The sequence below is a fragment of the Sus scrofa genome, chromosome 1 (genome assembly GCF_054392235.1).
Source record: "Sus scrofa isolate SSC_HxYL_T2T_F1_AM1 chromosome 1, Sscrofa_HxYL_maternal_Yorkshire_Landrace_v2.0, whole genome shotgun sequence".
NCBI classification, from domain to species: Eukaryota; Metazoa; Chordata; class Mammalia; order Artiodactyla; family Suidae; genus Sus; species Sus scrofa.
The window spans coordinates 82,187,505-82,203,809 of record NC_139383.1 but is presented as its reverse complement, the minus strand read 5'-3'; the positions used below and the strand labels follow the sequence as shown (position 1 = coordinate 82,203,809).

The 16,305-nt window shown below is 40.3% G+C and overlaps 1 protein-coding gene across 3 annotated transcripts in view; it reads right to left on the bottom strand.

The window, feature by feature from the left end:
• Positions 1 to 16,305, bottom strand: part of DSE (dermatan sulfate epimerase) — a 66,840-nt gene that overhangs the window by 35,102 nt on the left and 15,433 nt on the right. For all 3 annotated transcript variants that reach the window (XM_021091551.2, XM_005659399.4, XM_021091554.2), the window contains exon 2: positions 5,390 to 5,858. In XM_021091551.2, the coding sequence (XP_020947210.1) occupies positions 5,390 to 5,805 (416 nt within the window). In that variant the 5' untranslated portion in view covers positions 5,806 to 5,858. The remainder of the gene's footprint in view (positions 1 to 5,389; positions 5,859 to 16,305) is intronic.

Here is a 16,305-nt window from a genome sequence, read left to right as displayed (position 1 = left end):
GGATCCCACGTTGCTGTGACTGTGGCGTAGGCCATCAGCTACAGCTCTGATTAGACCCCTAGCCTGGGAACTGCCATGTGCCACAGGAGCTGCCCTAGAAAGGCAAAAAGACAAAAAGACCAACAAAAAACCAAAAAAAAAAAGAATCTGTTTTTAATCCCATGGACACTCTCTATACTTCAAAACAAACAAACAGCCTACTTTCATTGCTATTACAACAAAACAAAACAACCCTTAGGAGTTCCTTTTGTGACTCAGTAGGTTAAGAATCCCACTAGTATCCATGAGGAAGAGGGTTCGATCCCTGGCCTCACTCAGTGGGTTAAGGATCTGGCGTTGCCATGAACTGTGGCATAGGTAGCAGATGCAGCTTAAATCTGGCATTGCTGTGGCTGTGGTGTAGGCCAGCAGCTGCAACTCCGAATCAGCCCCTAGCCTGGGAACTTGCATATGCCACAGATGCAGCCCTAAAAAGAAAGGAAAAAAAAAAAGAAACCTCAGGGCCCCTATGTGGCCCACTTATGGGATGTAAGATGCATATCAGCAACTGTTTCAGTGCTAGTCCAGCTGATGTCCCTAACCTTTTTTCTTTTTCTTTCCTACTTTCTTTCTCAGCTACTCATGTGAATACTGCATGTTGTTTTCTTAATCTTTTGGGAGAAAGGTATATTAGAAAAAAGGTATAAATAAGTAGATAAAATATATAAACAAATGAAAAATTTAGGACAGTAGAGCAATGTGAAGTTGACTCCAAAAACTCCAAAGATTAGCTTTTTGGAAATCTTTTTAAAATCTCTACTAAGAACTATTTTTATTATTTTCCTACCTTAAAGCTAAGCTCCTGGAGGGAAAAAAAAAGTGCTGGAGAATTTTTAGTTATTTGGAATCCAATAGAGTTCTTAACTATGTAAGGACTGAATGCAGAAAACAACCATTTATATATGAGAGTACCCTCATGTGCCAACTGACATACAGAGAACTTGCTCTAATGACTAGGTGATAGGGTATTTAAAAATGAATTTAAGTATAATAAAATGCATTTTCTATCGTTACCTGCTCCAGACTTATGAACTCAGCTCATTAAACTTTCTCCAATGTATAAATTAGTTCTAATAAAGCTTCTACATGACAGAGAGCCAACTATAACCTAAATTGTAGCTTTTATTGGGAAGATGAGATATAGAGTGGAAAAAAAGACATAATTGGTGATGCTGAAAATAATTTGCCATTTTATTTATTATTTTTATTATTACCATTATTTCATTTTTTTGCTTTTCTTTCTTTTCCTTTCCTGTGGCATGTGGAAGTTCCCAGGCTAGGGGTCAAATCAGAGCTACAGCCGCTGGCCTATGCCACAGCCACAGCAACTTGGGATCCAAGCTGTGTCTGTGACCTACACTATAGCTCACAGCAATGCCGGATCCTTAACTCACTAAGCAAGGCCAGGGATCGAATCTGCATCCTCATGGATGCTAGTCAGATTCATTAACTGCTCACTGAGCCAGGAAGAGAACTCCTGAAATTTTATATATAGGTTAAAATAATATCCTTTTAAATTACTGTTATTTTTACTCTAATATGACATTAACAGAAGGTGGAAGAACAAAGAAGCGAGAGAGCTTCTGAGAGAGAATGTGGACATCACTGCAAAAGGAGATATGTCTCATGTTTCTATGGTACCCAATCATCTGGGTACTTGTTGACACATAGTGTTATAATGTTAAAAGAGGAAAGTTTTTCATGTTACTCTTTTTTAATCACCACCATCATCATTATCAAGCTATGAGATTCCTTTCTATTTTGTGGTACATTATATCAGATGGATACCATAAGATCAGTAAATAATTAGATAATATTCGCCATTTAATTTTTCCAACAGCCCTAGATTCTTAAATAAGTGACTCTATAGATGTGACCTTTTAGCTCTTTATTTACAAAATACTCAAATGAAATGAACCACATTAATAAGTCTGTATGCATGTGTATCTCAGATGTATTTCTTTTTAATATCAGACAAAAGACATATCCTTGTTACTCTCCCCTAAGCCATCTTGGTTGCTGTTACCACCAGATTCTTATATGCTAAGAAAAAGGGCCCAGGGGAGTATCGCTGAGAGTTTTAATGGAAACAAGCCAAAAGGAACATGTTATGAGTTAAACAGATGTTCTAGTTTTGAGAGGAATTTGAACAAAGATAAGTAAAATCTCCAAATAAATCCCAAACAAATACTATTTCCTTAGAGCCTACATATACCAAATTATAAACTAAACAGTGTCTAAGTACTAAGCAAATATCAACAAGAATGATTATCAATATTGTCATTATTCTTATTTCCTGAAGGTTTACTGTGTGACAGGAATTGTGCTAAGTATTTTACACTATCTCATTTAATCCTCAAAATTTTAAGTAAGTTAACAATAAAAACTAATGAACATCCTATTAAGTGATCCTTATACTTAATTCTGAGCAGAGGATATAGTCCCATCTTAGGTTTCAAATACCCAGTGTTAGCAGTCTTTACCCTAGGTGCAAATTTTAAATTTACTAGGCAATCTTTTCATCACTGAATCCCTAGGACCTAGCATAGTGCATGACACATAACACATGCTCAGTAAATTGTTTGTTAATTGAATAAGTAAATGAATTTAGTCACTGGTTTTCAAAAGAGTAGAAAGGAGCCTCACAAAATATGGCAAATGCATTGAGGCTGATGAAACCATTTTTAAAATTTCACAATAGTAATTGTTGATCTCTTTTACACATAACAGTAAGTCTTTTATTTTGCCCTGAAACCAAACATATGTAAACTATATCCTAAGACAATGACAATACCCACAGTACATTTCTCTGGGCATAGTAGGGACATATACATGACATAATTGATTTAAATAGGGATGGTTGAACTATGAAAACATTTAGCAGTGTTTCAAATTGTCAAAAAGTGATTTGATTATGTTCAACTACAATTTAATAAAAATTTCAGAGTCTAGGGGCTGGGTGTAGTAGCTCTTAAAAAGTTAAAGCTTCCATAAAATCATTTAAAAGTACAACCTGGTAACAGTACTTGCCAAGACAAAACGTTTCAATAGCTCGACTTTTTATGCTAGGATCACTTCTGGAACAAGAAACCAGGTCAAGGTAAATTCTCAATTTCTGACCTTCAGCTTCAAAGAGGTCAAGAGAAAGAAGTCAACTATTCAGCTCTATTAAATCACAGACTAACTTCTGGGTTACTGGATAGTGGCAGAGTTATAATTCTGTTTATCAATACTGCCATGAATAAAGTACTAGTCCTCTAGTAAATTTCTACACACGTCCAATAACCAGTATTTCTGAACTTGTAGAAACTACGAAAATAATCATTTTATTTATTTTCCTTCTTTTATCATAGGGGTCTAATCCTCGCTAGTGACAGCATTCATTCAAGTTGGTATTTATATGCCTGGATATTTTTCTTTCTTTCTTTCTTTTTTGCTTTTTTTTTTTTTTTTTGTCTTCTTGCCTTTTCTAGGGCCACACCCGCAGCATATGGAGGTTCCCAGGCTAGGGGTCCAATACAAGCTGTAGCCACTGGCCTACGCCACAGCCACAGCAACTCCAGATTCTTAACCCACTGAGCAAGGCCAGGGATTGAATCTGCATCCTCATGGATGCTAGTCAGACTCGTTAACCACTGAGCCACAATGGGAACTCCTTCATCAGTATCTTAATCTGTCAAATTTTACTTATCTACCTAAAACAAAACAAAACAAAACAAAACTTTAAAAATACCCTTATAGACACATTTGATAATGGAAACCTACAGTTCAGATATTCAATTTTCACACTTCTTTTATTTCTTGATGTAGAATTTTGGTGTAATATTTCTTTTAGGAATAGCATGAGGTGAGTCAAGAACAGAATCTATGGCAAACCTGGCTCAGCTTTGCAACAAACCAAATGAAATGGTTTTCAACCTTTTCAATCTAAATTATTATAAGCTTCAAAATGATTATACATATCTAATGATAACCCCTAAAAAAATAAGCTCTGATATGGATTTAAGGCCAACTCTTCCATAATTTTTTCAATTAAGAAATTCCAGAAAATCCTTCAAGCCCCATAAGCAAACATTCTTTACCATACTGGCAGAAACTGGAAAAGAATTAAATTTATTTACCATATTGGCAGAATTCAAGACGCTTGCAAGCTACACTCCTATATCATATATGTGAGATATAATTCATCACAAAATGAGAAGCATTCTCTGATTTTTATAAGCATTTAAAAATGAACTCTCAAATTTCCTGCTGTGGCACAGCAGGTTAAGAATCCAGCATTGTCTCTGCAACAACTCAGTTTTGATCCCTGGCCCAGAACAGTAGGTTAAGGATCTGGCACTGTCACAACTGTGGTGTAGGTTGCAGCTGCAGCTAGGATTCACTCTCTGGCCAGAGAACTTCCATATGCCATGGGTACAGCCAAAAAAAAACAAAAAGAAAAGAAAAGAAAAAAAAAAGAGCTCTCTCCAACTCCATGACAAGTATCAGCTCATGGAATTTTAAGAGGATATTCCAAATATCCTTGCAATTTTTTTAGTGTAACTGGACCATGAATGTGTATTAAAACATAGATTTAATAAGAATACCCACAGAATCCCTAGTTTAGTTAATCCATCCCATAACTTTCAGAAACAGGTAGAGACAATAATTATAAACAAGTAAAATAAATTTAGCTAATTAAGAAGGGGCAGGAAGTTCGTGCTCAAATCTTGAAACTTCTGAAAGGAAATTATGACATAATTAGAATTCCTCACATAATTATACTACTTGATGTTGGTTTTCCTACAGGTTTGGGCAATTTGCTGGTTATTGGATAAGATCTTAAACAAGATAAACGTCAATCGCCAGTTAATCCTATCCATTTACTTTAGTTCCTAACTGTCCAAAAATGCCGATAAATTTTAATTGGTTGAGATCTCTTGATGGCAAAAGGTTTTACCCACTTGAGGCTCAAACTGAACCTAAGGCCAGATGGTGGTAATACCTGTCTGAGGTCACTTGGTGGTTAAACAAGGAAGGAAGAAATCTTAACAATCAAGATGATGCTATTTACTCAATAGAGCAAATTATTTTTCCTTTGGTTAGGTTATGTCTAAATATTTTCCTCCTAACTTTAAACATGGAAGTTACTAGGTCTTTGCAACCAGGGACCATTCATAAGCCACTGACCACAAGGCCACTAACAGTTAGTAACCCCTCTCCTTTCATTCTCTCTCTCTCATACACACACACACACCCAGACACACACACGATGGGAAAATCTGGCCTCTGAGGTTTCATCTGACTATGCATTCATTTCTCGCCAGGGCACAGTTAATGCAGTAAGAAGAAAAAGACAAAAATCTACCAACTAGGCTGCGCTGCCATCCTCTCCATGTAGTCTTTGGCCATATCACGCGCTTCAATGTTGTCAGGATACAGCACGCAGAACATTGCCAAGGCCCCCAGGTTGTTGCCGTAAATCTCATTCCAGCGGGCGCTGTACTCTTTGGGATCCCAGGGAGGGAGGTACTCCAGGGGGCTGGACAGCATGGTGCGCACGGCCTCAGTGAGGCGCTCGGCAATGTGCTCGTGTGAGCTGGCGGCCCTGAGCTGCAGCTCGGCCACCTCCGCCCTGGAGAAGAAGAGCATGGGGTGGCTGTCGTAGTTGGCGTTGGTGAAGGGGATCATGACTTTCGGGTTCTCGTCGGTGACGTAGGCGGATGCTAGGCAAAACAAATATATGAAAAACACACTGGGAGCCCCCCGTGTGTGAGTCCTCATCGTGGCATCAGATCTCTCAATCTCCAAGGCAGCCAAACCATCTTCGAAAGATCCTACAGGAGGGAAAAGAGAAGCCTATGTCAACCAGGGGGCCGTGGTGAAGGAGGAACCTTATGGCAGGTAGAGACCTGGCTTAGAAGGAAAACCGACCTGGATTACTATGAAAATTAAACCTACGAGTGGAGAGCTTTCAGAAATAAAACAAAATTTTGAACTTGGACGAAACTTACTCAAACCTAACCGTTTCATTAATTAATTACACATGCTACCTCGGACACGTATTCATTGTGGAAAACAGAACTCTGAACTTGGGAACAACGGTATTCTTAGCTCATGTAGGGAAGAAAAACTCTCCTGGCATTCTTCTCACATTTTTCTCACATAAAAATTTTCGATTTTATGGTATTTTTGGATGTTAACATGAAAACCACAATAACCAAAAGCTGGTGTTGAAATGTCGTCTGGGAATCGGAATGAATGCTAGGAAAAAAATAATGAAAATCTGGAGTTACTGTGGTGGCTCAGCAGAAACAAAGACGACTAGTATCCATGAGGATATGGGTTCGATCCCTGGCCTCACTCAGTGGGTTAAGGATCCGGCATTGCCCTGAGCTGTGGTTTAGGTTGCAGACACAGCTCGGATCCCGTGCGGCTGTGACTGTGGTGTAGGCCAGTGGCTACAGCTCCAATTGGACCCTTGGCTTGGGAACTTCCATGGGCTGGTGAGGTCCTAAAAGGCAAAAAAGAAAATCTTCTTTCTTAATACAGCTTCCTTCACTCTCAATTCTCCCTTCTCTCTAACACCCTCCATTCTGAACCAGGGATTAGGATCAAGGCATCTATAAGAATGGGAGCAGACAAAATATTGGGGAAGGCTAAATATCCTGTGTCAGCAGAAGGTGGGGAGGAGGAAGACAAAAGCAGGGTGAACATCTGCTAAGCCCATGTGTCCTCTGGACTGTCATCTGCAGGCGTTCCGGGCAAGATCAGACACAGGACTGCTGGGACTAGAGACTGACATGCCTTCATTCAGAAAATAAAATCCAGAATTAAAAGGCTGAAAGAACACGTGTGCATTTTCCCCTTATGATCTGATACTACTGTCTGTTTTTTCATTTTGCATGTGGGATTCTGGTGTCATTCAGTAAGTGAGACATTTAAACCAAGCTCACATATTTCCTTAACTACTTAACTTTCTTGAAAATCTTTCTTTTCAGTGGCGGCTCTGCTCACAAGTTAAAAGAATGTCTTTTAAATGTAGGAACATTTAAAAAAAAAAAAAAAAGAAAGAAAGAAAAAAAAAAAAAAAAACCCTCAGCCTCGTCTGTGTCCCACATCTGGGATAAAGCAGGCATAAAATCCCCCAGAGGAAAGTCAGGCAATTCTTAAAATTCTTTAGAGGGGAAAGGTTATAGAAAGCAGACCAGAAAAAGACAGTTTTATGTAAATAATGAACAGTAGTTTTCAATTATTAAAGGGAGAAACTGATGGCGAAAAATCAATCTCCCCAGCTGAATGCAAACTCTTTTTCCAAGGAAAATCTGCCTCATCACATTCAGAAGAAAGAAAACTAAGGATTTAACACAAATTGAAGAACAATCCACATTCTCAATTTGGTGTATGTCCAAGAGAAAGGCAAGATAGTGTCACTTGCATATGTGGCCACAAACTGTACTATTATTTATATTTCTGAACGTGCTTTAGCTTTAGACTATATAAAACTCGGTGGCAGTGATTTTGTGAAGCATTTTAGATTTCCTTCAAGAGCAGAACTTGTGGGGAATAAAAAAATTAATACAGCCATGCTCAATAAAATATATAAAATAGAAATAACGCTTGGACTCTACCCATATTATGTCTAGCACCCAAATCTTCCAGGCAGTTGGCTGGACCCTTCAAGGTCAGAGACCCAGCCAAAAGCAATAGTCTTCTGTGGTTATGTCTGAAGAGGGGTGCGGTCTCTGGCAACAGTGACATGGCTGGGTCTGAAGTAATGCACAGGCCCCACCACCCCAACCCCAGGGTTTATTTTTTGCTCTTTTCAGAGAACACGTATGCCAATTTTTTTTTTTTTAAGCCTACATCTATTAAATCCCCCAAGGCCTAAGACTGGATTCGGCCATCAGTGTAATTGGCACTGTGGAGGTTTTAGACACCCAGGGTGAGGGTGGCTTGGAAGTTTCTCCTTTAATTGACTCCTGTATGCCTGGAGTTGAAGATTTTCTCTCAACTGCTAGTCTTTGAACGTGTTGCTCAAGTTCTAGGTGGTTGGCAGTGGCCTGGATTATGGAGGGATGGCTTAGATGCCACGTGGAGACCAGACTCTCCATCTCAGCATCTGAACACACACTCCCTAAAAGGGGCCAAGGCTGCCTGGTTCTATGATCTGTCTCCTGCCTTATGCATACACCACCCTCCTACCCAGGTCTGGAGTCCCTGAGATGGTCAGGGCTGCTCCAGAGCGACCCTCATAATGCAGGACTGCCTCATACTGTGATCGCAGCCACTTCTGCCACCTGGCTCCCAGTTACACAGGACCTGCCTGAGTCTACTGAAACAAGAAGGCTTGCTCCTGAAGCACAGACCTCATTAAGATGTTGTTTTGGGAATGATGCCATCTCAATATGCCAACTGTTACTGAAGTTTCCTAGTTATTACTTCAAATTCATGTGAGGGTGTGAGGGCAGCGAGGCTGTGAGTTACCGCACGTTTGAAATATTCTTGTCGGAACACATGGGCCAGTGCAGAACCCACGGAAATTCTGCCAAAACATCATTTATGATGACTGCCTGAGAAGAAAAGACCATGGCACTTACGGTGGAACAAATTGTGTTACCTTCCTAATAGCATACATTCAATATGCCCAGCCCTCCCTGCTCTATCAGCTATTAAGGTCTTTGCTGATCTACCCCAAGAGTTTGTGTCTCCTGTCTCTGGCAAATACCTGTATCACATTGGACTGTTTCAGCTGTTTATACCATACCTCCCAAAAGAGGGGACCGTGGCTTCTTCTTGGCGTCACAGGGATTAGCAGTGCCTGCCTGGCATATAAAAAGCAGCTCATAGTCACTGGCTGAACCTGGGGCTTAGGAGCTGATAGAGTGAATCTCATCACTAAAATGAGCAAGGAGAAACCTTATTCCCTTTTATTTGAAGCCAAAGCAAGTTCAGAATTTTCAAAAAAAAAAAAAATTTCTGCCAGGAAACAAAAACACTCACATGGCCTAGAAAGTTCTGTAGCCTAAAAAATACTTAGTAGTTTAAAAAAAAAATGGAAGAGGGAAAGACATGAAACAAAGTCTAACCCAAACTTGCTTTTGGCTAACCCAAAGGTAGACTTTCTCAAAAGGAAACATCTCAAATCTGTCTAGAAAATTCCATAGGAGAGCTCCTATATCCAGTGCTTGGCTTTTTCCTTTAACCTTCTACCTTCAGCATTTCGTAAAGAGAATGAGTGAAAGTAGATGAAAGGAACATTTCTCAAGATAATTTTGGGTAGACCACAGATGGACAGGTTTCATTCTAATTTTATATACTTATTTTGTAAATGTACATTAGGAAAAATTAGAACTATCATATCAAATCTGAGATTTCAACAGAAGTATAAAGTTCTTATTTAAAATACAGAGAAGTTAAGAATTCCCCTGTGGCACCTCAGGTTAAGGACCCAGCATTGTCACTGCAGTGGCTCTGGTTGCCACTGTGGCTCAGGTTAGATCCCTGGCTGGGGAATTTTCACATGCTGTGGGTACGGCAAAAAAAGAGTACATTAAAAAGAAAAGTAAGGAGGTCCCGTTGTGGCTCAGTGGTTACTGAACCCAACTAGCATCCATGAGGATGAGGGTTCGATCCCTGGCCTTGCTCAGTGGGTTAAGGATCCAGTGTTGCTGTGGCTGTGGTGTAGGCCGGCAGCTACAGCTTCAATTGGACTCCTGGCCTGGGAACTTCCACATGCCATGGGTGTGGCCCTAAAAAGACAAAAAAAAAAAAAAAAAAAAAAGAAAGAAAGAAAAAAAAGAAAATAAATGAATGAGGAAAAAACTGATGAAGGTGGCACTGAATGACTAAAGTCTGGAAGATGCTGAAAAACATCTGTGAAACAATGGCCATTAAAGGCTAATGAGTTTACCAAAATGATCAACCTGGACTCTCTGCTCCCCCTACTGCAAAACATACACACACACACACACCACACACACCCTGGACAAATAAGTTTGTACTTTCATATGTTTGTGGATGATCTCTCAAGCCATTCTCCCCCTAGTTCATTGTGCCACAAACAACGCAGAGCAATGTCAGCTCCTTAAATCCTTAAGCTGCACTTGGCCCAGTTTAAGAGCATGGCACTTTGAATGGCAAAATTACCTACCCTCAGCTACTGCTTAATAATACAGTTTACCCATAATTCAGTTCTCAATGACCCAATTAAGCCTGGTTTCCCCTGAATGTCTTTATTTTCCCTTCTCCTCCACCAATTTTCCTAACCCAGGTTTCCTTCCCATTCTTTTGTCTCAATCTACATAGCTTAGAGAGCAAAACATTCCTCAATTTTGACTTAATCAATGAATACACTATTGGGGAGTTCCCATCGTGGCTCAGTGGAAATGAATCTGACTAGCATCCTTGAGGACGAAGGTTCAATCCCTGGCCTCCCTCACTGGGTTAAGGATCCGGTGTTGCCATGAGCTGTGGTGTAGGTCGAAGACATGGCTCAGATCTGATGTGGATATGGCTGTAGTGTAGGCCAGTGGCTACTGCTCCAATTCAACCCCTAGCCTGGGAACCTCCATGTGCTGAAGGTTAGGTCCATATGTGGCCCTAAAAAAAAAAAAAAAAAAAAAAGACAAAAACAAAATGAATACAGTATTATCGAGATAATTCAGGTAGCAATTTAATCACTTCTCTACCTATATGTCTTTCATACAGCTGCAGCAGTCCAATTGGTATTATGCTTCAGCCAAGCCAAATAAGGTAAAAATGATTTAACAAGATGCCCAATTCTAATTAAGTAGGTCCTCAAAAAGCAATGATAAGCCTAAAGTTGTTTTGCTTTAATTCTCATTCCAACAATCCACTGCAGCTATTATAATTGCTGATACACAGAGAAATTCTGTGTGAAATGCTTTTAATATATTTGATCTTTCCTTCACAATAACTTACCATGGTAAAATAGTATTAAGAGTTTCACTAGGAGTTCCCATTGTGGCGCGGCGGAAACAAATCCATGAGGTTTGTGGCTTCCATGAGGAACCATGAGATTGCGAGTTCGATCCCTGGCCTCGCTCAGTGGGTTAAGGATCTGGTGTTGCCATGAGCTGTGGTGTAGGTCGCAGATGTGGCTTGGATCCCGTGCTGCTGTGGCTCTGGTGTAGGCCAGCAGCAACAGCTCCGATCAGACCCCTAGCCTGGGAACCTCCATGTGCCTCGAGTGCAGCCCTAAAAAGACAAAAAGACAAAAAAAAAAAAAAAAAAAAAAGAGTTATGCTAACAATATCTTAGCCTAAATTTCAGAGGCAGAACTAGAACTTGAATCTCTTAAATCATAAACCATGGTTCTTTCCTTCAGCCAAAATTTTAACATCAACAACATTAAAGGTTCCATTTTTGCCATCCTTGCACAAAGAAGCACAGAAAGAGTCTGCTGAGAAGGAAAAGAATTGAAAACTAGAATAGCATATCGAGTTTGAAAAATGAAGTAGGTTTCCAAAATAGTCTGGGACTATTTATAAATGAAACACATGGTAGTACAAAAGTTCTTTCAATTCTCCTGGCTTTATAAACATAGAAAGCATAAGGATGGAAGTGAGAAGTCACTGTATAGAAAGTAAACCATATCCCAAATTAAGATGGGTTAAAAACACTCTTATGTGTGCCACGTCTAAGTATAGCATTATGATTAACATTCTGGGCCTGGAGTTGGGCATACATGATTATAAATCCCAGCTCTGCTGCCTTTTTTCTTTCTTTTTTTTTCTTTTCACGGCTGCACCTATGGCATATTGGAAGTTCCCCAGCTAGGGGTCGAATCAGAGCTGCAGCCGCAACTATGTCACAGCCATGGCAACACCGGATCCGAGTCACATCTGTGATCTACACCGCAGCTTGCAACAATGCCGAATCCTTAACCCACTGAGCAAGGCCAGGGATGGAACCCGCATCCTCACATAACCTGCTGAGCCATGAAGGGAACTCCTGCCTACTAGTTTAAATCAACTGATTTCTGCTCTCAGAGCCCCATTCTCTCATCCAAAAGATGATCCCAACTTCCTGGGGCAATTAAATATTCTGGATGCACTTAGCATAGAACGTGACATGAAGAGCTCAATAAATGTTATTTTTAATAAAAGAGAAGATGTTTCACACATGCAAGATTAACCTACCCCCTTTAATATTTTATTTGAAAGAAACAAAATATTATAATGAGAACCAGAGATGTCAACTGACTAGGTCAAGGTCATGCCACATGTTAGAGGCTTTACTGAAACTCCAACACAATGCTCCCCTTTTAGGAATCACTCCTAGTAAGCTCAACGCACACTAGAAAGGGAAGCATGTGAAAACCCTTGAGATTTTTCAAGTATTTGTTGGCGAGTTTGCCCGCAAAGAAGCATAAACACCAAATAAACTATTATCTGAGTTTGTTTCCCAAGGCCAGTTAGTTAGTCTTGGTGTATAAAAGGCGACCGCTTCTTACTGCATCTTTCAGAAAGAAAGCGTCAGCAATACAATAAGGGCTGGAAAAGACAATCTCTGGCTGGGGAGATACGTCCTAGTCACAAGTTTATAGTAAGGAAGGGGTGCATGAGTACTTGGAGGACATATGCTGCCAATGCCAGAGTTGATGTTTTTTTTGTTTTGGTTTGTTTTTTACAGCTGCAGCTACAGCTGCAGCATATGGAAGTTCCCCAGGTTAGTGGTCAAACCGAATGTGCAGCTGCTGGCCTACACCACAGCCAGATTCAACACCAGATTCAAGCCCGCACCTGCGACCTATGCCACAGCTCACGGCAGCGCTGAGCCACAACAGAACTCCAAAGATACATTTTTAAATGTGAATCGTAAATGATATTTAGAAAGAAAGAGCAAAATGTACATCCCCACCATGCTCATTCCAACAGTAGCTGTTCCAGGTGACCCAACCTGACAGCGAGGCCAGGGCCCAAAGGTGATCATCTGATAGGGCAGTTAAACCTCTCACATTAGAACCCAATGCACCCTCATCCAGGAAGGGCTAAAACAGCCCAGCAGATCAGACAACTGAATGTCCCTAATATTGAACCCTCTCCCCTGGAAAATGTGTAGACCCTGCAGAAGTTAGCAACTACAACTTCTCCTTGTTCGTGCTTCCATGGAAACCCAAGTTCCCTCCCTCTGAGTCCTCCAATCAGGTTTTTGGCAAACTAATGGCCCTAGAGCACTAACATCCTAGCAGAGTACATATTTCCTTCTCTGGTCTATTTCAGGATTTAACTCTCAAAGAAATCTATTTCTAAGTATTTGAGAAACATCTTGCTGTGGCCTCACACATACTACTTCACTGTTTCCACATATTTTAGGTAACAGAATACACATATTTTTAAAGTTCTCCTGACTTTCCTATCTCCATTTTATTAATCATAAAATTAGGATAAATTTTTTTTTAAATATTGTTTCCTCAATTTCAAAATAAAGCCTTCCATGTCCTTGGTAACGTTTTGTCATGAAATAAATCTAGTATTATTCTTCAATATGTCAAATGTTAAGAAAACATACAGTTTGGGTACTCCACAATCATTTCCTACATTTATACTCCCTAATGTGTAAAGCCTGTGGACGCAGCCAAAAGAAGAAAAATTTAAAAACCAAAGCCTCGGGAGTTCCCGTTGTGGCGCAGTGGTTAATGAATCCGACTAGGAACCATGAGGTTGCGAGTTCGATCCCTGCCCTTGCTCAGTGGGTTAATGATCCGGCGTTGCCGTGAGCTGTGGTATAGGTCGCAGACGAGGCTCGGATCCCGCGCTGCTGTGGCTCTGGCGTAGGCTGGCGGCTACAGCTCCGATTCGACCCTTAGCCTGGGAACCTCCATATGCCACGGGAGCAGCCCAAGAAATAGCAAAAAGAAAGAAAAGAAAAGGAAAGAGAGAGAGAGAGAGAGAGAGAGAGAGAGAGAGAGAGAGAGAGAGAGAGAGAGAGAGAGAAAGAAAGGAAGAAAGAAAGAAAGAAAGGAACCCAAAGGCTCTTAATCAAAATGAAAGTTCTTTTTACTGAGGGCTTATTGTTCCCTCATTTGTAGGGTGGAATAAAATCTATCTCCTCCCAAAGTCATTTCCAAACAAAAATCCACATGAAATTATAATGTTTGGTGCCCCCAAGAATTTACTCACACTGCTAAGGGAGTAATTAAAACCGTGAACCCACACAGCAAAACCGCACTATGTATAATAATGATGTTCATCACCTTCCCACTCAACTTTGGAGAAACTTTAGGTCAGGTCTATAAGTGAAGTGCAGCTCTGTGCAGTCAAAGAACATTTCTACATTCTCCCCAGGAAGGACTTTGTGAAGACGCCACCTTTTCTCGTAATCTACAGCTCACTTTCTTCCTACACAACAATGATAACTGTATAACTTCCTTATATGAGAAGGATAACTAATCTAGATTATGTTTCAAATGGCCACAGATACTTCCTGGTGTCAAGTCTGAAGGCACCATTCTCCCATTTGCCAGATACTTGCCTTTTTTTTTTTTTTTTTTTTTTTTTTTTGCTATTTCTTGGGCCGCTCCTGCGGCATATGGAGGTTCCCAGGCTAGGGGTCCAATTGGAGCTGTAGTCTCCGGCCTACGCCAGAGCCACAGCAGCGCGGGATCCGAGCCTCGTCTGCGACCTACACCACAGCTCACAGCAACGCATCGTTAACCCACTGAGCAAGCGCAGGGACCGAACCCGAAACCTCATGGTTCCTAGTCGGATTCGTTAACCACTGCGCCACGATGGTAACTCCCCATTTGCCAGATACTTGAATGAGTAAGTTTGTGGCTGTCAACCTCAAGGCATAATGCAGGAGGAGGGTTTTGCCTGGTGTGCGCTCCTTCAAAATTGGCTTCAGAATTTTTTACTTTGATACTATTTTCAGAATAACTTAACAGCAAATATAACTAAGTACATTTCTTTTCTTTTTTTTTTTTTTTGGTATTCTGAATCCTTTAAAAGTAGTCATCCGGGAGTTCCCATCGTGGCTCAGTGGTAACGAACCCAACTAATATCCATGAAGACATGGGTTTGATCCCTGGCCTCACTCAGTGGGTTAAGGATCTGGCGCTGCTGTGAGCTGTGGTGTAGGTTGCAGACTCAGCTCAGATCCAGTGTTGCTATGGCTGTGGTGTAGGCTGGCAGCTACAGCTCCGATTCGACCCCTAGCCTGGGAATTTCCATATGCCGAGAGTGCAGCCCTTAAAAAAAAAAAAAAAAAAAAAAAAAAAAATTTAAAGAGAAAAACTTTTTAAAGTAGTAATTTACACACATTAAGTTTCCCACTGCATTGTTTTTCAGAATTGGAATATCAATTCCCTATCTATATGTGCCAGGGTAAGAATTTCTTATAAATATTAAGTAATTCAGCTATCTATTGAGCAGCTATTAATCTACAAAGTGAACTAGGTAGGAAAACACAAAGTAAACAAGAAAAGCTAAGCTCTGCCCCAAATAACTATTAGATAACAATCTAAGAAACTGGTGTTTCTGATGATCTTTTTGAAACTGCAGTACCTTTATTACTATCTGCCAATAAAGGTGAGTAAGAATTCTCCCTTAGTCTCAAGCAGTTTATTTAACTTCTTGTACCTGCCCCAAAAGACCATTAATTTTTTTCAAAATTTTTCTAAACATTACATAATCAAAGATTTTCTGGAAGGGTCTGAAAAATCAGCTTTGGCTTTCTCAGCAATAGCTTTAACCATGAAAACATTCTTTTCTGGCATTACTGTCTAGAAATATAAAGCATGAAAAGATGATGAATAAAAATAATGAAGCCAAGAGCTAAATATAAACTCATACAGTTTCAAACAACAGTTAAACGAAACCCCATGAAACGCCTATGAAAACTAAAGCAAAAATTTTCTTCCTGCCGTAGCTCCATGAGGCCGAATGGGTGAGGTAGCAAGAGGGCTGGCACCGGGGGTCAGGGTGGCTTTTTTTCACCACTGCACGACCCTGGACAAGCTAACTCTCTAAACTTACTCCCTTACTTAAAATGAAAATAAAAATGGTTAGTTGTCTCACAGATTGGTTGGGAGATTAGATGACATAACACCTATAAAGTACTTAACACGTTTGGGTAGGTGTTCCCCCCAAATGCTGTTTATCATTCCTCTCTGGACCCTTTTGGTGGTTGAGAGCACAGGCTGGAGCCAGACTTCCAGGGCTAGAATCCCACCACATCCTCAGCTGTGTCTCTGCTTCCTCCTCTCCAATGAATAAAATAAACCTTCTTCACAGGGTTTCTGCGAACTTAAGTTAGCTT